Source organism: Haemaphysalis longicornis, unplaced genomic scaffold, assembly GCF_048455015.1.
Source record: "Haemaphysalis longicornis isolate Haplotype H1 unplaced genomic scaffold, Haemaphysalis longicornis Haplotype H1 scaffold_4, whole genome shotgun sequence".
In the NCBI taxonomy this organism is placed as follows: domain Eukaryota; kingdom Metazoa; phylum Arthropoda; class Arachnida; order Ixodida; family Ixodidae; genus Haemaphysalis; species Haemaphysalis longicornis.
Genome location: NW_027526361.1, coordinates 47,822,849 through 47,846,141, shown reverse-complemented (window position 1 = coordinate 47,846,141; position 23,293 = coordinate 47,822,849). Strand labels below are relative to the sequence as shown.

Genomic DNA, 23,293 nt, shown 5'->3' with positions numbered 1-23,293 from the left:
CCTAGCCATTGGTAGCTTACTCAACTCTACTCCAGTCCCAAAAGATGTTTTTTTTTAATTAACCAAACTAGGTAACAAGTATTCAAAAACGTACAATTACACTATGTAAGCAGTAATGCAACCGGGGGAGTTCTAAAAAATTAAAGCCGTTCCACTCAATGCGAAAGCTGTCGGAAGTGCAGAGCAGTGATTCGCCATAATGGGCTGTAGCGGCGTTATCCGCTACCACCCAATGCAAATCGAATTTCCCGCCTTCGCAGTGCTCGCGCGGCCCTTGCCTGAAACTGCGCCAGCGGGAGTTATGTTCTTTTAAATGCAGAGCATTTCAGTAACTCACGATGTCACCCGCGTTGACGTCCGTAGTCCGCACCGTCGTTGTCCCTACTATATAAAAAAAAAAAACTATCCGGCGCCCGGTTTCGATCCCTCGACCCTGCGGGCGGAACGCAATGTACATGGTGCTCTATATAAAAAAACATGGTGCTCTACCCACTGCGCCACAAAGCCGACACAGAATGGGACGCTACGAACGCGCCTCATATCGTTGACTCATTCAAATTACTGCTGACGAGCGCTCTCTCGTCAGCAGTTGCCACAAGTGCAGCAACACTAACGTAACGCAAACTACTTAACGTCGTGCGCCCCCGGAAATGCTCTGCATTTCATCGTGCCCCTCGCGAGGGGGATATTTCACTGCGTCTTCTCTCGGTCGCGGGACCCGTGGCGCCATCTGGCGGAGGCGCGGCACAACTCGTAGCACTTTGAAAAGATGCGGCGCCAGCCAGCTGTGTGTGTGCGTGCCGCACTTTTCGTGGTGACGGGGAGGGACTCACGCGTGCAGGCGGGCAGCTCGGAGAGGCCGTAGTCCTCCTGGAAGTCGAAGCGGTCTCCCTGGGTGCGGTCACAGACCACGTAGCCCCTGGCCAGCAGGGGAAACGGTTTGGTGTTCATTACGTAGTCCGCCGAGCACGAGAAGCGGCACGTGATGAGTCCCTGGCGCCTCTTACAGTGGATATTTGTGCTTGCTTTTCCTCCCGCACGTGCCGGCGTTGCACTGCCCGTAAAAATAAACCCAACGAGCGTTCCTAACTAAATGGACGCGGGCGCTGCCGGTTAATTACGTACATTTTGCCTCAAATGTACCTGCAGTTTTCTTTGCGCTAAACAACGGGGAGATGGAGGATAAATGCCAGTGGTTCACGAGTTTCGAACGCCTATGACTATATAAACGGCTTGGCTTTCGAAGCCTCTGGGTTGCGGCGCGACGACAGCCGCTACGACGGAACGCCGTGTGGCTCTACTTGGGTCCAGCGAGCGAGCTACGACGACAAGGCACGGCCCTAAATTGCTCTGCACTTAAAACAGTATCCGTGTGTTAACTACCTGTTAGCAGTACAGTGGTACAGTCAAACGAAACGAGAAGCACCACTACAATCGCATAGTCATGTTTTTTTGGCGGTGGCTTTCGTCGGCAGCCACAAAATGCGGAAACAAATCTCGGTGATGTAAGGAACCAGTGGGAACAGTGAGTCGCCACTGTTTCAGCGTGTTTTCTTGATGTTGGAAGTTCGCATTAAAGGAAGGAAGGAAGAATGTAGAAGAACGGCAGGAAAGTTAACCCGGCTAGAGCCTAGTTTGCTATCCTGCTCGTGGGAAAGGGGAAATGGGCAAAAAAGAGAGAGGAAAAAAAGAGAGGAAAAGTTGGACCAGACACGTATGCCCAGCACTGAGGCACTGACAGTGATTGACACTGGAGGCGTTCAGTCTATAGCCTAGTGTTCAAGTTCGTCGCCCGTAGAAAACGTAATAGTTCCTTAGTCGCCTTCTGAGCGGATGACTGATAAGGCCAGTGGCACAGAATCTTCTCCTCCGAAAATGTCCGCCGAGAGTCTAAGTTCCTCAGTGCTGATGACAGCTTCTTCCTTGCAGGCGAGTAGCGTGGGCATTCGCATAAAACGTGGCGTATCGTCTCCGATGTGCCGCACGTTTCGCACTCCGCCCTTGCTGCCATTCCTATTAAGTACGAGTAAGCATTTGTGAATGCCACCCCCAGCCAGAGACGGCAAAGAAGAGTTGCGTCAGACCGTGGGAGGCCTAGTGGAAGGGGACGTTGCAGGTGCGGGTCAAAGGCACCAATGCGTGCACATGTGAAATCTTCTGGAGACCATTGGGAGATAGCTGTTTCCTGGGCAAGAATGCGGAGGACCCTAGCTGCGTCCGTCCTAGAAAGTGGGATGAGTACAGTTGTCGCTGTTTGATGCGCCAGCCGGGCGGCAGCGTCCGCACTTTCGTTGCCGACAATGCCGCAGTGGCTAGGAAGCCACTGTAGGGTGACATCATGACCCGCCTGGGCAGCACGGTCGTACACAATTCTTATTTCTGTCAGGAGCTGTTCGTAAGGTCCCCGGCATAGCGCTGACTGGAGTGACTGAAGTGCAGGCTTCGAATCACAGAAGATAGCCCATCTGCGGTAAATATAGGGACAAAAGAGTCTTTCGTATGAACGAACTTCAATTTTATCTTCGTCGCTCCTTTGAAACAATGTTCAGGAAGCCGCACCTTGCAAAGCCAGTCTAGCAGCCTCTCTATAGGTTTGTCAAAACTGCCATGAAGTGGGCTGTAACAGCACTATGTTTGTGTCCATGTTTGTATGCTACAACTAAAATACAATCCAAGCAGGTTTAACTAAGCTAATTCAGTCAGAATTCTATGCTACATTTGTAGTTGGGGACAATCACGTTTAGTTTTGCACACTAGTTTGGGCAATGTCCCTGCGAATTAGCTAAATGTATATATATAGATACAGTCAAACCCGGTTATATCGAACTCGCAAAAAAACGCCCGCGAGTTCGATATATGGCATAATTCGATATATGCATGCTGAAGAATTGGACAGCATAAAAGCACCTACCGTTTATGAAAGCACTTTATTAATGAAGCAAACTCACTTCCGCACGAAGTAGTCCTGAATTCTCCGCGGAATCTTGTGTGCCGCGGCGACGACGGACTTCTGCTCACCACGTTCCACTCTGTTTATAATTTCCAGCTTCACGGCGAAAGGCAGGTTCTGCTGCTTCGCGCTAGCCATCACGGCTACACAGTACAAGTCCAACACACGCCGACAATTCGAACACTCCAAACGCAAAAACAGCAAAAAGAACAACGCACGCCTCTCCAGCGACGAGAGAACTGGAGTGGCAACAGCCTGTGATTGGCTGTCTGAGCAAACGGGGTGGGAGGGCCAGGATCATTTTTATGTTGGGGGTCGACGGCGGCTTCCCGACGCGGAAACAGCCCGAGAGAGAGAGAGGGAGAAAGAGCGAGGTGAAGGAGCTGCACAGGAACCGCCGGGCTAAACCACTTTTCGAGACGGAATCTTGAAGCGCTAGGACACAGGGACAAGCGAGTGGGACAACACACTCGCTTGTCCCTGTGTCCTAGCGCTTCAAGATTCCGTCATGTCATACCAACAGGCCCAAAGCAGCACCCTCGTGCACTTTTCGAGGGTGTGTCGGCGAGTTTCTCCTCTGCCGCGAGGGAAAGCCAACTTGGGGGGGGCACTTTTGCGCCGCTGGCGTTCGATATATCGGTAGTTGCTGCTATTTCTGTTCGATGTAAGCGTAATTTTTGCTATACATTCTCATGGAATACATTCCGTGCGCAGAAATAGTTCGATATAGAGGATAATTCGATGTAAACGGGTTCGATATAGTCGGGTTTGACTGTATATATATAGTTGAGAAAATGGAAGACGCACGATTAAAAACAAAAACAGTGGTTTACTGACGTTTCGACTGGAGGACCAGTCTTGTCCTCCAGTCGAAGATGAAGACTGGTCCTCCAGTCGAAACGTCAGTAAACCACTGTTTTTGTTTTTAATAGTGCGTCTTCCAGTTTCTCAACTATTTCTTCTGGCTCCTCGAGAAGTTTCTTTTACTGCCTATATATATATATATATATATATATATATATATATATATATATATATATATATATATATATATATATATATATATATATATATATATATAAAGAATAGAAGAAAAGGCGAACGTCGGCGTCATCTCTGGTTATCCGTGTCATCAAAGGACAAGTACGCCCAAATTGCCTCCGGGCAGAAAGAAGAAAAGAGGTGCTGAATGGCCGCCTTCAAGCAACGCCAGAATAAACATTGCTTGGCTGTCAACAAAACTGCAGGGGGAAATATGTTGCATTGTATTACGTCGGACATAAAGAAATAACCCACATGAAAAACAGAACTGATCAAGAGTAGCCATAGGTAGACAGATGAAGAAAAACAACGAAGAAGATGACTTTCGGACGCCATGTTAATCGATACCTGGAGGTTCCCCTCCGGCGCCTGGGTCTTTCCTTGCCTGTTTCGAATTTACTGTCATTTGGGGCGTCGGGTTTAGGTTTCTGCCACGGGGATATTTGTCGTGCCCTTCACGCATTTATTTCGGAATCAGGTCGTTTACCCTGTTAATAAAACACGTCTCATACTTTCTTTTTCTGGTACGTGTAATATCGGTTTTTACTTCAGTATGCTATAGTTATTTCGATTTTTTTGGGTTCTCAAAATTGTTAACATCACGTCCCTCACATTCTCCTCAGTTCATTAAGCTCGAAATTAAAGATGTTTATTCTCTCTCTAGTTTTATTCCTTAACCTTTTTATTAAATCTGACTTGGCCAATCCCCCAGAGTGGGTGCACGTGCCGTTGATTTATTAGTACCAAACAAACAACCAATGTTAATTAGTGTAGAATTATTTAACCCTGTGTTTTCTTTTTCTGTAGCTTCGAACTGCTTTCTTCAACACCATACTCCTGTTTTAAGGAATAGTGAAAGCAAGACCATAGACCGCTTCTTCTTTTTTTTCTTTTTTTGTAGACTGCAAACCAACCCAACATTTTAAGGAGCAAGTGGTGCGCAAAAAAAGGAAGTGCCGGTCCATACATTAATGACTAGCTACAGGAGCACTATACAAATTGAGCAGTGAGGCGGGTGCTGCCGTGTCCCTATCATTTGCTGGACATAGTTTTGGGCCCTATTTCTGACTTCTCGAATTTTCAGTGAATTTGTCATACTGACCAAAAGGGTTTTCTCATTGGCCAGGCTAACCTCACCAGTATCATTAAAGACTATTCTCTCTCTCTTTCAATTGGCTTTCAGCTCACATCTATTTCACGAGCTTTCGGCTGACGAAATGGTTGTGCTTGCATTCGAAATTTTGAGACTTGTGAACCGGTATCCAGTGGTTGACAGGCGCAGGCGGAGCAGACGACAGGAGAAGCCAGTAACAGCAGAGAACGTGGTGAGTGAGCGCGAAATACGAAAGAAGGAAGACTTCGTACGACGTAGCGGGACTCTGGTGCGAGTTAGTTGGTTCATGTTCATGAAAAACGCGGAGCATCGCAAGCAAAACAACCAGTACTGGCTGTCAGCCACTACCGGAAAAAAAGAGGTTCCTTAAGCGAGCTTCAGATAAAACCGGGAGGGAGATAATAGACGCTTATTACATTTAAAATATTACATTAAAAGAGCGAATAACAAATGCACAAGCGCACCATCAATTTTTGTCAATTGAGTGATTGAAGGGTTTAACGCGCCGACGCAGCGCAGGCGATGAGGCGCGCCGTAGTGGAGGGCTCCGGATTAATTTTGACCACCTGGGGATCTTTAACGTGCGCCGAAATCTCGTACACACGGGCGTTTTTGCTTTTCGCCTCCATCAGAAAAGCGGCCGCCGCGGCCGGGAATCGAACCCGCGACCTCGTGCTCAGCAGCGCAACGCCTTAGCCACTGAGCCACCGCGGCGGGTAATTCTTAGACAAGTTCTTGTAATCAATAACTTGATAATTGTTTGTTTTTCCGTCCGTATCTTCTCATTTTAGAAACTTGCTGTTCTGTTTTTGGTGTAAATTTGCTTGTAGGCTCGAAAAATAAACAGTTCGTAGTCAGCGCCCATTTGTGTTCTACGTATTCCTGTTACTCTGTCCTGTTTCGTTCGCGCTGTTCCGTTTTTTTTTTTTTCATGATTCGTACAACGGCGAAGCGGCTTCACAAAATTTGTTTTTTTTTCATGTCTTCCACAAAGATACCACATGTGTGACGCCTAAAGACCATAAAGACCATGCTTTTTTTGTGATTGGCTGCAACGCAGCGACGTACTCGCCTGGAAAGCTGTTGGCTGCAAATATTACATCAAAAGTTTGCAACTTTTGTTTGCACGAAGGTCACCAATTACACGTTTTTGGTCGCCATTACCCAAAACGAGCCGAGGAATTTCGCGAGCCTTTAACGCACAAAACTATTCTTTAGCGCCATGAATTTGCAGTAGCCACTGTCTCGCAAGAGGTGCCCCGTTTAAAGATTTAATACAGAAGTAAATCATAATTTGGACTGCTTCTCAGACAGAAACAGATAAGTATAAAACGTTTTACGGTTTGTTTTTATTGCGAGTAGCAATAAAATTGTGGTTATCGGTTTGGCCTAACTGCAGTACAAGGAAATGGCCTGTGGTAAGCTTGTACGTCATGTGATAAAAAAAAGAACTGAGAAAAAAGGCAAACAACTGATTATTCATCCCTTCACTGGTCGCGTTCGAAACAAAGGAGTGAGTGAATCAGTAACAATTAGTAAGAATTCACTGTCAGTACCGCTAGCTACTGACAGCGAAGTTCGCTTCTGCCGATGTTGCGGCCACCGACGATGTAGGTGTTTCAGGCTACAGTGGTATGGTGCGTACACCCGCGCAGGGCGGACTGGCTCGCTGGTGAATGTTGCGCCGCGGGGTGAGGCCAGCGTGACGGCCATTCAGTCGGACGGATGGTCCAACCCAAAACGAGTCCATCATTCGTGTTCAACTTATAGGGTTTAAAACGCCACATCTACGCCTGGGTTATGAGGCGCGCCGCAGTGGAGGGCTCCGTATTAGTCTCGATCACCTGGGGATCCTCAACCTGCGCCGATATCTCGACACACGGGCGTTTTCGCTTTTCACCTCCATCAGAAAAGCGGCCGCCGCGACCGGGAATCGAACCCGCATCCTTGGGCTCAGCAGCAAAGCGCCTCAGCCACTAAACCGCCACGGTGGGTCCATCATTTGTATTACATGACCTGCCTAGCCCAATTCTTTGTGCTTAATTTGAGTGAGAATATCTTCGCCTCGAGTTCGTTCGCCAATCCACGACGCAGTTTTCTTCTGCTTAACTGTCATCCCTAGCATTCTTTCTCTGCCTCGTTCGGTCGACCTAAGCCTCATTTTAAGACACCTAGTGAGGCGCAAAGTCTCCCTTACGTATGTTATCACCGGAAGTACACATTGGTTGTATCTCAATCTTTTTATTGACAGGTGTACCTTACTGCGTACGATTTCAGAGTCCTAAGTTAACGCAGCCAATCCCATACTTATTCTGCGTTGAATTTCCTTTCTATGTATTGAGCCAGTACTATACCCGGGTACAACTTACGAACGACAACGGCTGTGATGAGGCACAGCCGGAGTAACATCCGGCTGTGTCTCATCCCCACAGCTGGTTGTTACTACGTGCGGCGGAAGTAGTGCGTTACTGGGAATATTTTGAACATGGCACGAGCCGTTTTCTTTATTTTTTGGACTTAATATGCTTATAAATTACTTCAGCGACGACAAACAAACTACGCGAGAAAAGGCAGACGATATCACGCATTCATGGCAATGTCCTTTCAAAACGCGCGCGCTCTTTAACATCTGGGTCCGTCGCTTAGGCGCAGTGATACCGTACATGAGCTATTGCCGTTCTTAACTTGTTCCCGGATATAATAACGTGCTCAAGATATATGTAGGTACGATCGCTTACTTTAAGTTTTTCGTTGCGTACCTAGAAAAAGCGTTCCTTCGCAGGTGTAGTAAACATAACTTGTGATTTCTTGTATTTATTTTTAACCCTGAGTATAATATAACTAAGCTCCCCGAATACAATTACCTAAACACTCCATGTAACTCCTGAATGGTGTGACGGAAAAAGATGATGTCACCCAAAAATATCAAGTGGCTCAACTATTCCCCATTTATCAGTAGCCCTGATTACCCCCAAATTAGGCTTCCTGAATTCATAAATATCACATGCCGTATGAGCAGTACAAATGCCTGTGCAGCTGTGTACCATTGAGAGGGCAGGCGATGTGTAAATTCTTTGAGTTGTCCAAACTCACGTACCGCAACATAGGATGCACGTTGTTGCCGTACAACTCCTCAAGGAACCAAGTAGACGTAAGCGTTTGAAACTCTGCTGCATCGACGCGATTCGCATACCGTAACCGCTTTAGCAGCCTCTTTGCGGCTGAGGAGGAAACCCGATCGTTTTCCTGGCTGAGCGCGCTTCGAATCAATTTGAGGAGAGGGCACGTGATCGGGCGCATAGAGTGGCGATACAAGACGCCCGGGGCTCCTTTACAGCGTCTGTGTTGCTCCGTGAGGCAGGTGGTAGGCGCTCATGGCTCGTAACGAGACCAACTTCGATAACAAGGAGGACGCGAACGATGTGGTGTGGATCTTGACCAGCTCTTTTCTTATCTTCACCATGCAGTCTGGTAAGCGGGTCCAGATGCTGAACAGTTTTGTTCCCGCTGTTTCCACTCTTGCCAGGAAAGTGTTTGTCGGGAAAGTTTTTTTTTTTTTTTTGATGTCACCTTGGTGGAATTTGATGCGATGCTCAGAGGGAACTTTTGGATTTACTTGCCATCGTAGAGAGAGAGAGGGAACGATCTTTAATGAAGTCTGGCGATGTTAGCCGGGCTAAAATGCCTAACTTGCTACGCCAGTTGATGACATGATGAAGATGATGGCGATGATGTTGAACAACTTGATGCGCACAGAGACGTTGACTTGTTCACAAAAACTGGTCTACACCTGTGTGTTGCAGGTACTCTATCAGCACTTTTGTAGCCTGTAAAGCACGCTTGTGAGATGCCCACGGTCCTAAAACGCCCCTTAGTTGAATGTCCACGGAAAGTGACAGTCACAAAGACACTGCGAGGAACACTCTTTGCGCACTAAATCGAGCACTTTCACAGACCACGTGCTGGAGGGTTTCTCGCACATCGCAGTGTGGGCAGAGTGGCGACGCAATTCGTTTCACCTTAAAGATGAAGTTGCGCGTGTACGCGACATTCAACCGCATGCGATGTTGAATTGCTTCTACCCGCTTGGAGAGTCCTGGTGGCATTTTGAACGCAGTTTGGATCAATGAAAAACATGATGCCACCACTTATTTGGGCGAGTCAGAGAAAAAAAGCATTTACATTTGCAGTACAGTCACCAAACAAGCTCCGCTGGAACCTTAGTGCCGTCAATCTCTCCTTTTGTTTTTTACTGAAAAGATTAAAGCTCATTTGACATCGCTGAATCACACGCAGGCGGGGTTATTGTACCATTAAAAATTTCCAAGAAATGTTATAGTGCATCTTAGCGAAATAATTTACATGTTGCATCTTGCTTTGTTACGAGCTTCTGTAACTCGCGCAGTAATTTTTTCAGAAAAAGCAAAAAAAAAAAACTGTGTAATGTTAAAGGCACCCACCAACTTTATTCCCTTACTTTGGAATATTTTGCTATTACGTGTTTCTGCTTTCATATGCAGCGAGTCTTTAAACGACTTTTTATGTAAGCCGAGGCCTAGGTATTCTTTCGCTTAAATTGTTCGTTAGACCTGACATTCTTCTAATCCTGACCACTCTTATAAAAGACGAGTGGGTTGCCCAGCTAGAGTCGTGGTTTCGAGTCGTTATATCGTGAAGTATTTTTTTTTTGTAACACAGTGCGTCAGCGGGCTGGTTGGTACACGACCTTAAAACGTAAAAACAGCACATGGATGTGACAAGAGGAGTGGACAGGGAACACGCTTCCGCTTCCCTCTGCCGAGTTGCATCCATCAGCTGCATTCCCCTGTTCTTACAAAAGCAGCTTCACCTCAGCAAGGGTCTTAGTGCGGTGATGCACGCTTCGCAGGGGCCAATAATGAAAAGCGCTGGCGAAGGAAACGAGTGTTTGCCAAACGATGGAGATTCTCGACGTAGCACATCATTAATGAGAGCAGCTGCCACCTTTGAGCGTCCATGTCAGCTGAACCAAAATTATACACAGAGCAGAGAGTGCGCTGTGCCTATGCTCTCATGAAACATATTGCGTTCGCGAAAATTATGGCGCTTACTCACTAAGCAAGATGCACAGCTTAGGCGCGCAACCTTGTTGCGTTTATTAAATTTTTGAACGGAGGCAAGCTGCGAAGCCTTTATTTGCGTCTGTTTCAATCACATTTATTTTTCCGGACGAGATGCAGGCAGAGTTTTCTTTTTTTAGAAATGGCGAAATATTACTTAGGTATCTTCTTGAACCGCGCTGTATTAAACCTTCAACAATAAAGGGAAGAACACACAAGGACGGGACGAAGCGCGAACTAACAACTGATTTATTTATGTTAGTTCGTGCTTCGTCCCGTCGTTGTGTGTTCTTCCCTTGCCTGTTGAAGTTTTAATACAGCGCGGTTCAAGAAGATGTATAACCAACTAGCCCCCGCCTTAGCCTTGATTACTTAGGTAGTCTACCATAGCAAAATGGTTAATATTTCAAAAATGACAGTAAAAAAGGCATGTATCCAACTGAGTCCCACGCCCAGTGATTCACCAATGCTTGCAGGCTATGGACTTCTAGAGTCAGGCTTCGTGTCGCGCAAGAACGAGGTCAACATCCTGGTGAAGAACGCCACCACGGTGCTGTTCGGGGGTTTCGTGTTCTGGGTCTGCGGCTACGGCATCGGCTTCGACCCGATGAAGAACCCGTTCTTCAGCATGGGCCAGTTTTTCACCAGCGCCAACGAGAGCAACATGGGGCAGCGCTATTCGCGCTTCGTGTTTCAGGTTGTTCCACACCTGCGTCCCGCCGCTGCGCATTTGGGAGCTTTGCCAACCTTGCACAGAGCAACCTAGTGTTATCTGAAAATTCATTCATTGTAACATTCAGAGACATCTGATCGCATTTTTGTGGGGCATAAGGCAAGAAAAGGGATGATAAGGACGTTACGAGAAGCACTGGGAGGCTATGAACTAGCTCGAGGGACGAAATGAAACGTAGGGGCAAACAATGTAGGGGCAAGAAAGAGTTAGAAAAAGAAAAGTGAGTGCCCTGCGGCGGTTGAACGTCACTAGATGATGATGCTGACTCCTAACGATTTCTGCAGTATTTGTCCTAAATCATGCAGAAGAATGCATCTCATTTGTGATGCAGGAGGGAAGTGTTCTCTTTATCTCTTCGTTTTCACAGACACCCACATGCGCAAGCACACACGTACAGAGTTTTCATGTGAAGTTTTCGCGTAATTTCACATTCTCCACGTGTCCCTTTCTAAGATATGTGGAGAAAATGAAAGACGGAGATTGAGAGTCCAACTATCTGCAGACGGTACGTAGACGGTCTCCACTTGGAGCAGCGTAAGACTATCCAGAAAACAAAAGCAAAAACGTCCACTTAGATTCATGTCGATATTTATTTTAAAGCAAACCTTTCTACCTCTACCAGCCAACGGTTCTTAAGTGGCGAGCGGGACAACAAACTCCCAATTCGGCGGAGGCGGCGGCGGGGGGAGGGCGAGGGGGGAATGTTTCAATACCGGAGCACACTAGAGATGGTGCGGCAAATTTACCCAACGTTCCCCGCGCGGAAGTGCCTGCTCTCTCGTGGCGGCATCGGCGGTACTGCTTTGTCGTCAGTTTTAGCGACGTTTGTTTTGGGCCTATTTTGGTGCCGCTTAGCGTCCATTGCGCGCTGCCTTCACACAGCTTGATTAACTTGTTAGACAGCACCTCTACCTCCAGGGTAACCTGCACTCGACAGAATGAAGTTGTAGTACGGCAAACATCCGTTAAGGATTGGTTTGCAGGGTGGGAAAACAAAATGTACAAACCACATACAGACATCTGTCCGCCAGAGAAACGCTACCTTTTGCGCACTGCTTGCCGCGAATGGGCTCAGTTTTCTAAACAGGTGAATACCAATTCGGTTGTGTTTTAAGAGGTATTGCAAAAGGCGAAAGTAGCCACTGGTTCTGATAAATAGTGATTATAAAAGTTCCCTCAGCTTTCTCGAAATTCTCAAACTTACTAAACTAACTAGTCAAAATCAGTATAAATGGGAATCACTAAGCTCACATACCGAATTGTTTCGGTGTTTGCGCTTTTGTCGGGCGGTCGTTCAGCCCCAAGCTAGCACATCAAGATGGCTAGGTTCCGCTGTCTCACCCTTTGAAAGGCGTTCCTCTCCGTTTTCTTTCTCCCGACTCACGGCCGGGCCACAGCGGCGGCGTCCGCCACTCTAGCCCGGCCATGGCCGACGCTGCTTCTGCGTTCGGGACGCCGCCCCCGCGAATTCTAGATAACGGCTGGCAGAATCTCTGTGTTCACACTTTGTAAAGCCACGTGTGTGAATTCAAGTGTCGTCACATGGGCAATTGTGGGTGTCGTTTAAAGCTTTGCTTTCCAACCACCTTCACAGCGTGGATTGGAGCCAATTTTTTTGTTGTTGCTGTTGAAATATAACCGGATCGCTTCTCCCGCCACACTGGACACCCTTACTACCACTATCCTCGATGCGTTCACGTTCTGGCGAACACGCAGCTGGCGTACGCCACCACCTCAACGACGCTGGTGTCGGGCGCCATGGCCGAGCGCACCCGGTTCACCTCGTACTGCCTCTTTTCGATGCTCGCCACCGTGGTGTACTGCGTGCCGGCCGGCTGGCTGTGGAACCGCGGTGGCTTCCTGGCCCGCATGGGCGCCGTCGACATCGGCGGCTCGGGCGTGGTGCACCTGCTGGGAGGGTGCGTGGGCCTCGTCGCGGCCGTGGTGCTGGGGCCCCGGCTGGGACGCTACGACGCGGGAACTGCGCCGCTGCCCCTCGGGAACCCCACCAACGCCCTGCTGGGGCTGTTCATGCTCTGGTGGGGCATCCCAGCATCACCGTGCACCCGCTTAAACCCTTGATTCAGTTTTAGAAGTCTTGAGCCGATCACCTTGAAGTTTCATCCCCGCTGAGAGTGGTTAATTACCCGTATTGCTCCCGTATGGGCACCCTTTTCTCTGCGCCTTGAAGGATGGGGCAACCCGACTGCGCTCTGTATCGGTGACTCGCTCAACGTGGATTGTAAATGCCCAGAAAAAGGCTTGTTTGTGACATCGTATTGGGCATTCGCGCCAGGTTTGATTTCTACCACTAAACCAATAATGACGGTGCCCGCCTTCTTCCTTTCACAGGAGAGTTTTGAAAATTATTCTTTGGGACATTTTTAAACACCAAAGTTTTCTAAAGGCGAATGAAAACGGTAATGTTAAATCCAATATTCTGAGGAAGAAGCGTCGGCAAAGGAAAGCGATGCAGTGCTTTAATTAGAGCCGTAAAATAATAACGCGACGGTAACGAGGTGTTGAAGTGCACTTGGCAATATGCCTAGAGTTTATAGATATGGCATAAAATACACACAAATGATATAAACGTAAATTGCGAGATACAGATAAGGCAAGTGTCGGAAAATTCATCATGAGAATTCACGATGGCAACAGAGCAAGGACTAATTGCGACTGGGATATTTAAAAAAAAGCGATGAAAACAAAAGACACATGGAATACGTGACCTTGAGTTAATGCTAAGAAATAGCAGAGCCCAATTTTTATTTATAAAGCACCGCTTAGAGCTTGTACCAATGCTATTCAAATGCGAAATAGCGGTAGGGTAAAACCCGTGTCATTGTGACAAAGGCGAAACCCGCGTCGATATTTTGTTTCCCCAAAACTCTCAACCTGGTTTAAAATTTGCCTCAGCAAGCTTACATTCCGTGCTTTATTCTCGTCTTTGTTGTTCAACACAGGTGGGGATGGCTTGGCTTCAGCGCTGGAAGCACAATGGGAATAGTGCGAAACAAGTGGAAATATTCGGCGAGGTAAGGGTGCCAGTTGAAGAGTGTAGTTACTTCGACGCTCCTCGACATGAAGCTTGTATCGATAGACCTAGGTTGTGCGTATTCTTTTATGAGAACAAGACTCTACACTTTGAATTTGTGTAAAATTTGAATTGTACGAGTTGGTCCAGCCAAGTCCCCATAGAAGCCAATGTAGCGAAAAGCCCGTTAATTCGATCGCGCGTTGCCTCAGCCATGGATAACTCAAGCTACGCGCCACCACGCCGGAAGCTTGGGCCCTGGCCCACGGCCAGAGAAACTGCCCTGCTTCCTACACGCGAGTCTGCGTAGCCTGTGGAACGGAGAGAAAAATACAGATAGAAGTTAAATCGGGTAAAAGCAATCAAAAATTCCCAGAGCGGAGGTTTCGGAAGGAGTCTTTTGCGGACTACGAAGATGCGGACACGTGTTCAGGGTGTGGGGTGTTTTGACAAATGGCATCATTTCTGGGGTCAGAAGCGTAGAACCCGTCGCTGCCAGTGACCACGAGGAGCTGGCGGACGAAGCACCAGTGCGGCTATCGCTCGGAAGTAATGACCGGATGGAATACTACCCGTCTAATCAGTTTGGGAGTACGCGAAAAGTAGGCCTTCCGCTATATTCGCTTGTTAGAGGAAAGAAGTGCTGGATATCGCCTTCAAGCATAAAAGGTAGGTTTCAGTCGCGGCATTTTTCGAGCATTCGATTGCCGATATGCTCTACAGCTCCACAGTCGCATTGTACGGCTGTTGTGCTTCACTTTTGTTAGTTCGCACTTTCGTTAATTCGAACTGAAATGGTGCACCTTGGAGTTCGAATTAACGAGCTTTTACTGTAATTGTTTCCACCGATAACTGAATCCTAAGGCTACTACGAAGGTCCTGACATAATTATTACCTGAACAATTATTATGGTCGCAGACCATCCTGGTTGTGATGGTAGACGCTTGCTGCGTCGCTTACTGTTCAAAATCTGAATTTTCCGACGACTATAGAACGAAAGACTCCATTGAAAAACACTGAACTTGAACGTTTGGGTCTTAGCGTTGGGCGTAGCTGTTTACGATTTGCTCCAACCTTTCTCCCGTTTTCTGCCTTCTCTTTCTTGCCCATTCTCCCTTTTTCAAGTGCAGGATAGCAAAACTAGGAGCCATGTTAACGTTCCTGCCTTCTTTTTATATCCTTCCTTCCTTCCTTGCTGCAGGGCGTCAGTGACAACAATCCTGGCATCCATGACTGGAGGCTTCGTCGGAATGTCTATGAGGTTTGTCGCGTTAGGGGCTTGCTTGCTCAGTTGGCGCAAAAAATAAACGCATGAACCAACACAGAAGTTTGCGGGCTTTTTGAACGGGATGTCTATGAGGTTGGTCGCGTTAGGCGCTTGCTTGCTCAGTTGGAGCAAGAAATAAACGCATGAACCAACACAGAGGTTTGCGGGCTTTTTGAGCGTTCGGTGCTGCCCCAACAACGAAGTGATTTCTTTTTTTTTGCCAATATTGTAGGGTTCGTTGGCTTTCAACTCACCCCCCCCCCTATGTAAGGCCTACGTGGACCCTTACGGTACTTAAAGAAATAAAATTAAAAAAAAAAAAACTGTGGTTGATTCCTCGGTCATAGGAATCGGTAAAACACGAAAGTGAAATGTGCAGCGAAATCTGCAGCTGAGCATAATTTGCGGGTTGGCAACTGTGTTGTGGGGGTGCTTGGCGAGCGACGTCCTGCTGGCGGGTCGCTTCGGCAAAGGTGTACTGGCGTAATTTTCGTAAAGGATATGACGTCAGTAATATCTTGTTGTATCGCGGCATAAAACACTTTCGTGTTAAAATACAAAACCCGAAAAGGAACAACCCTAAGTACAACGTACTTGTTAGTTCTAAAGGTTGCTTCCCCGCAAGAAGACCCTGTGTGCAGGGGTGCATCTTTTACAGGCCTCTTGCTTCGTTGTACTGGCGTCATTTCCGTGACGAATATGACGTCAGTGAAATATTTGTGTATACCGGAATAAAACACTTTTGTGTTAAAATAAGTGCGTGTACATGATGCAGCGCCTCCGCCACGTGGCTTTGTTATGCCTATTTTATTTACAAATCCTCAGTAGTCCACGGGCAGTTTCACGGTTCAACTAGGGCAGGAGGTTCACACATGTAAACAGAAGTTTGGATTGTCTGCGGAGAAGTGCACGGTCGGTTTGGGACGCCTATATGCGAACCGTAGCTAACACAGAAAGCAACATTTCTAGTAACGTTGACAGCATGCCCATAGGTGAGCTGGTGGTAAGGGTTATCTGCACAGTCCGGCGAGAGACAGTCGAGGTGGTCGATTTGCTAGTAACATTACGCAGCGTTGATAACCCAAGGCCAAGTGTGTTTACTCTCTCCCTGGTTCGATACATCCGACGTCTTTTTTTTTTCACTGATATTTAAAACTTTCATTGGCGTTTATAGTATTTAAAATTTGTAAATATACCTCGGGGAGGCTATAAGAGTTTGTAAATGGGCACTTAGGAACTGAAATAGAACACTTTACCGCGGGGTAAACGGATATAACCAGCACATATTTCGGTGCACTAACTTAAGGGCCAAAATAATTGAAATTGGGTTTCGCAGTATTTTTCGACATCCGTACAGCACGATGGTCGGACTTTTCCTGCACGATATTTCGATATTTATATTAACGCTTTGAATGCAGGGCAGGCTTCGCAGGCCTTCCGAATACCGGGTTGTTTGTCGTTTCTGACTATTTTTCACTCATATTGGCGCACCCAGCGTTATGGAAAATATACAAAGATCTTTCCTGTATTGATATTGTTAATGTGTGGTTTTTCTTTTTTCAGTTTCATTTTGAAGAAAGGCCAACATGACGTCTCGTGGCTTATGAACACAGTCATGGGCTCCCTCGTGGCCATTTCAGGTATGGTGTACATTTTATGGTGGTTAGGCCCATGTATGCGGCAACTACAGCCAGCGCCAACATTCATATTCTGCCGCGTACTCTACATAATGCAAACCTGGTCGGCTGGCCAAAGTTTTTGTATGAATGAGTTTATGTCTTTTTTTTTTTGCGTTAATGGAAAGGAGACAAGTGTGTGGCTTTTTTTTTTTGTTCCAGCCGTTCGAAATTCTGGCTCGAGCTATTAGAGCTATGATTCTGCGTAACGTCAACACACACTGTGTGCGTGCGTGCGTGTTCGTGCACGTGTGCGTGTGCGCGCGCGCGTGTGTGTGTGTGTGTGTGTGTGTGTGTGTGTGTGCTTGCGCATGTGTGTGTGTGTGCGTGCGCGTGTGCGTGTGTGTGTGCGTGTGTGTGTGTGTGTGTGTGTGTGTGTGTGTGTGTGTGTGTGTGTGTGTGTGTGTGAGGGAGGGAGGGAGGGAGGGAGGGAGGGAGGGAGGGAGGGAGGGAAGGAGGGAGGGAGGGAGGGAGGGAGAAATGCTTTTATCCACTCACGAGGTCAGCTTGGCGATCTGCCTGATTTGCTACGTCACATAAATGTGAAGATTACGTGAAGTTCACTCACTAAAAGGTAAAAATTAAAAAGATAGGGAAAAACTGGGGCCCACTTGTACGGCCTATACAGTTTTTTAGAGTGTACAGCATCTTCGTAAGGCCACTCCACCGTAAAAATCACTGCAGCGCTTTCGTTGCGCACAACGCCACATCAGAGGCCCACGGACCAAGAACGTCTCTTGGTGTGATGCTCGAGCGTAGACGCAAAGAAGCCGTCATGGCCAGTCTTGGAATTGTACAGTGAGGACACTCACACAAAACCACGACCCACAAAGCATGCTCAGCTTGCGCAGACACTGTATGCCACCTTATCCCTTAAGCCAACTGTTGTAGCGTGTCAAGATTGAGGCCTCTCATGGGTCACTGTGGCCAGGGATTTATACACACCCCCCTAACACCCCCCCAACACCCCCCCAAAACTTCGACACCCCCCCAAAAAGATTCCGCAACGACAAGCACCCTGCCTAGGGATTTACACAACACCCCCCCCCCCCCCCCAAACATCTCACCGACACCCCCCCCCCCCCCCCCTAAATCGAAATTCTGCATAAACCCCTGACTGTGGCCGCCCGTACCACAGGAGGCGCTCCCATCTTCCGCCCCTGGGCAGCGCTGGTGGTCGGGGCGGTGGCAGCCCTCCTGGTCCTGGCGTTCATCCCGCTTCTCGACAGGCTGCGCGTGGACGACCCGACGGAGACGTTCGCCTCGCACGGCGTCTGCGGCCTCTGGGGCCTGCTGGCCATCGGCCTCTTCCCCGAGCGCGACTCCCTGCTCGATTACACGCACGGCCGGTCGGGCCTCCTGGCCGCCGGAGGGGACGCCAGCCTGCTGGCCGTGCAGGCAGTCGCCGCTGGCTTCATCATAGCGTGGGCCGTCGGCGCCTCGGTGGTGCTGCTGCTGGTACGTATAGTATCGCGTTCAGCAAAGAAGCCGGATAGCGGTACTGATGTAGGATTCTGCGTACGTACACTGCTCGCTCTGGTCATCGGGAATGGAGCTTGCAAGCATAACACAGTGATCGCATAACGATCGTGCTTGTTGTGGTTCTCCAAGTTTCTGCGTGGATGCTGTGTGGTAGGCACTTCCTCGATATTCTGGATACGCCTCGCGCCGGGGGCACTTGCGAATCTCGGAAATTTATATAGCTCCCCGTTTATTAGCCGGAATTTTGTGCGAGCTGTTGGGGTTTATGCGTAAAAAAAAGCGTGGTGAGCAGATCCACAAAGATCTTTAAGTTTTTACGAGGCAGTTATGGAGATAAGGGAAGACGCGTTTTTTCAACAAGTTGTTCCGTATGTTCACAAATGAAAACAAAGAACTAGGGCCCTCGAATAAAATTTACCCGTGAGATTCATTTGATCTATGAATACGGCACAGAATTTGCAGCATACCAATGTAAGGTAGGCGTGCGTTCTAAATCAGTGAAAATCTGTTACGCTTGCATCGAGAGTCACCTTCAGTTAAGCGCGTGCGAATGCCGATCTTTCAGCCTGTTCACTTTTTTTTTATTTCAGTCTATCTCAGCGTTTTACTGAGAGCGCAAGTTAAGCGGCACTTTAGTATAATTTCGTGCGCACCTTTCTTTTCTGTCGTCTTCCTTGCTTGGTTGCAGCTGATCAAGTACACGATCGGACTGCGGATGAGTGCTGAGCAGGAGATTCTGGGACCAGACCTGGTGGACCACGACATCGAGCACGACTACAACTCTCCTTTCTTGCGCGCACTGCAGGAACACTACCGCACCGGCCGGCAGCTACGGGCGTTTGAGAGCAAGGTGGAGATACTCAGAGGGTGAACTAATAAAACTGAACGCATGCGACTGGTGGCCGGCTGTTACTCTCCTTGCGTCGTCATTTGGTGCATATGCGCAATGTAAGCCCATTCGGGATTTTTTCGCGAAAGGTGGAATTGCCGAATTGTATATTTTTCATCTTTAACCCTGGATGTGACAGTTCCACGTTGAAGGCTTCCCATAAAAGCGACAAAAAAAAAGATGGGGTAAGGTTCCTGTCACTGTTAATGATCAGAACATTGGTGTAAGTTCGCTGGTCAGTTCAAAGCTACAGCTATGCCTGGGTATGCGCAGCGAGAGGTAAGGTTAATATTATTGTCTAGCTTGGTTCTCTGTACGGTTACGACGCTTCTCGAGGCGTGCGGCTCGTTCTTCCTCCGTCTTCTTGGCTCGCTGCCTCCTCTTGGTTTCGTTCCGACGACAAAGCCTGAAGACATATCCCACCGAGCCGCTCCTTCTATATATACGACTTTTTTCTATTTTTTATATTTTTTATTATTTTTTATCCTTTTTTTTAACTTTTTTTGTGAGGCGAGCGGTGCTACCAGCAGCGGCGGATAGGGAATCGCTAGGTTATCTAGCCGCCGCAGGTTCCCTAGGAACCGCTGCCCGCTAGGGAACCTAGGTACGGCCTATGTGGGAATTGTCTAGTCTATGTGGAAATTGTTTCTACTGTCCATGCATGGTGCGGTAGCACGCCATTCCTGGACCAGATGACCTTTTTGAAAAGAGCAGGAAACAAGACGGAAAGGGAGATTGCCGAGGCATACTTCATCAAAAAGCGGGGGATGACTGCGTCAGCACGCCGTCACTAGCACTTAGTGATAAAGAGCTGTCTTTAATTGAAGATAGTGTTTAATTCTCAATGTTTAGAGCGTGCGTCAGTCGTGTTGGTTACGTGTCGGTAATATCAGTTGTGCGCGTGTGCGCCGACATGTCAATTGCTGTTACTATTTTATCTGTGAGCCGTCAGCAACTGTTAACCCCTGGCAGAAATTTTGAATTTTATCTGTGCCTTTGGCCTGAGTATAAGTAAGCGTGGGTTTCTTGAATAAACACTTGGAAGTTGGCGCCTGTATGTGTTCTTTGTGTCTACTTCGTTTTCGTCTCTTTAGCGCCCATTTTATTCTTTCTAGTAGGTAAAATTACGATAGGAGGGGAAAGTAGGACCAGTTCATCGGATATGGTGGCTTACAACACTCCAGCAATATTTCAGTTGGCGTCTAGGGAAGTGAACCAGCAGACAAAACGGAACTCGTGCCAATTCTATCGCATCCATTAATGGAAAAATCGGGCACTACACATGAAATGCTGGTTTCTTAATGCTTGCACTTACCCTTTAGTACATTTGCAGCATTGTGCTCAGATAACGACAAAAATGCACCGATTTCCTGTCAGTATAAGTCAGCGTTGACGTAACCCTATTCTGCGGTAAGCCAGCAACGATATTGTCGCTGCGAACATCGCAGAGTGAAAAGTGGGCAGGTTGCCACGGCATGCCCACTTTCCCGGAAATTGAAAATTTTGGTTGCAAGACTCATTATTGTTTGTAGCGTCTACGTGCCAGCAGCGAGCGAAAGTCTGCATTTTTTGCTTTCCGTTGGACGCAATACTAATCAATGCGTAACCCTGCGCACGCAAAAAACAGACCAAATAAAGCCTGCGAGGCGGAGGCACCGCGCAACTTTGATCGGCATTTCGCAAGATTTCCATCGACGCCCGATCTACACAATAGCCCTCTTTATGCGAGTTACTTCCTGTGACCCGCGTCCGGACTCAAATTCACGTCGTACCCAACGCGTCTGTTCGAATTTACAAGCCGCTCGAACTGTAGAGACGCCTCTAATCGAAGGTGTTGTTGCCGTCTGCATAACTACCGGGCTAGTATTTATATTTTTCTTGTAAACCAGCCTGGTTGGTAAACGCGTTCTCCTTGCACTTCGTGATGTGGGTGTGTGTAAGCTATGGTTGTGTTTCAGTTGCTCTTTGCAGCGCTCTAGAAACATCCTAGTGTGAGAAACTGCCGGTAACAATGCGCAGAAAAAAGTCGTCCCGCGAGAAAAAGTAGTTCCAAGGCGCGTCGTCCGCTTCCTCCTCGCGTTCGCAGACGGCGAGTGCGCGGATGTAGCGGAGGAACACTGTTCTCGGTGCATCTGCAGCCTTTCTCGGCTTTGGCTTATGTCAGATGTAGTTTCCCGACTCTGTGTGAAAATCGGGAAACGTGACCGCGTGCACGTGACCGCGCCGAAGCTTGATGCACGAAAAAAAACTGGAAATGAGTACGGGCGGCGGGAACACTCCGCAAGTGGTGGAAGGATGTGGGAAGAAATTCACTGCCGACGACGCCACTTGGGTGCTGACAGCGTCTATCGTGGTGTTCACCATGCAGACGGGTAAGGTGGCTACGCATTTAGTTTTCATCCTTAAGGACGCTAAGCGCTTAAAGCTGCAGTCATTAGTAAGTTACACGCTTATCCATCTTGCTCAGACATGAAAGTATATGTAGCCTAAGAAATGCAAACAGAATTCGCATTCAATGGTAGTATTTAAGTGCGAAGTATTCTTCGTGTTCGAAGAATTACTAAGCATCCCTGAACCTTTACAAGGCAAAATTTCTTGGACACCTAAGCTGCTTTCATGATGTAAAAAATGCGAAATCGTTAGCAATGCACTGTGGAATGAGTATGCCGGTATTGTGTGCGCTGAAATGTTTCGATAACTTCTATTATCGCAGGTGGTTTAAAAAATACCACGCATACTCCGCGCCGATGAAATTTGTGTCGCGTGGAAGTCAGCGGGTTCATTCTAAGCACGGTAATGACGTGGTGGTTACAGTACAACGTGTAGAAGGATGCGAACGGGTCCTGCTTCCTCTCATTATCATCATCATCATCATCTTTTGCGACGTTTTCGTCCTGATTTGACTTCTATGAGTCATAGGCTTGGACAATCACCTTTGTTGGCCCTGCTTATACGCTATTGGCGGGACCGTGCATTGCTACTCACCTGAATGCTGATTATGTATATGCCACGCTGAAATATCTCCTGTAGCGGTGGCCTATGGTCTTCGCACTCATGTCCCATTTTGGAGTATCCTGGTTTGAATCCCACCACCGCAAAGAGTACCCATTTCTTTCTCAACTTCTTTTCTTCCCTTGTTTATAAAAGCTTACCCTGGGAAATGTGACGTCATTCCGGGCATCCATTGACCCGTTTTTCACCCTTTGAGCAGTTTGCCATTTTGTGTGCCGTAAGCTCCTGGTTTTAGACCTAGTTAAATCATGATTTCGCATTAGAAAATCAAAGCCCCTTTTTAAAGGGACTGTGCCACACTTCCGATAAACGCTTTCACTCTTTCCTTCGCGTATGGAAGCATTGTCGAAGCTATAGTTATCAACAGCAAAGTGGTACTGCGTGATTTGCTCGTCGCAGCAAATATCCTTACCGTTTCTGCTTTGCTATGTGGCTTTTTTCTAACTTGGCTATCGAGTGCATTAATTGCTGCAACAGAAAGGAAACGGCCAATAGCCGATGCATTTATATAATGACGTAATTCCTGAGCTTAAAGAACGTGAAGACTTGGGAAAAGAGAGAAAAATCTTTTGATCAGGTTTTCAAGTTATCTGATGGGCATAGAGCAGTAACTTTTGGCTGGAGTACTTTGTGACCCCCTATTTTAAGTATTGGATGCGTTTTTGACTACGTTCCGAAAGCATATGAGATTTAGAGAAAAAAAGTTAAAAGAAGTGCTGCAGGGTCTTTTTAAGAGAAAGATGGTTAAAGCACGAAGCTTTCTCCTATGCAACCTGAGTGAAAGTCGAAGCCAAAAATCCAAAGTGCTTGGCACATGTCGGAAGGGCACAATCCGATAGACGTCGGCTTCGTAATACGAAGGACCCAGGTTCGGCTCCGGCCACGGGAACAGTTCTTTTTTTTTTTTTTTTTTGAGGCCTGTGTGGAAACCCATCATCACCATGTTCCCTCCCACTGTGTAAAGTTAGCTTTCCTGCAGCGCGTTTTTGCGTACGG

General features: G+C 47.6%; 1 protein-coding gene across 2 annotated transcripts; it reads left to right on the top strand.

Moving 5' to 3' along the window:
• Positions 1-10,635: 10,635 nt before the first annotated feature.
• Positions 10,636-20,339, top strand: LOC144178648 (putative ammonium transporter 3). 2 transcript variants are annotated; one of them, XM_077706654.1, is made up of 7 exons: positions 10,636-10,901; positions 12,654-12,976; positions 13,901-13,972; positions 15,173-15,232; positions 16,802-16,878; positions 18,053-18,372; positions 19,202-20,339. In XM_077706654.1, the coding sequence occupies exons 1-7, from the start codon at positions 10,671-10,673 to the stop codon at positions 19,265-19,267; spliced, it is 1,149 nt and encodes a 382-aa protein (XP_077562780.1). In that variant the 5' UTR covers positions 10,636-10,670; the 3' UTR covers positions 19,268-20,339. The 2 variants fall into 2 exon arrangements, with proteins under 2 accessions (XP_077562780.1, XP_077562779.1); XM_077706653.1 differs by having other exon boundaries at positions 10,640-10,901; positions 19,085-20,335.
• Positions 20,340-23,293: the final 2,954 nt, after the last annotated feature.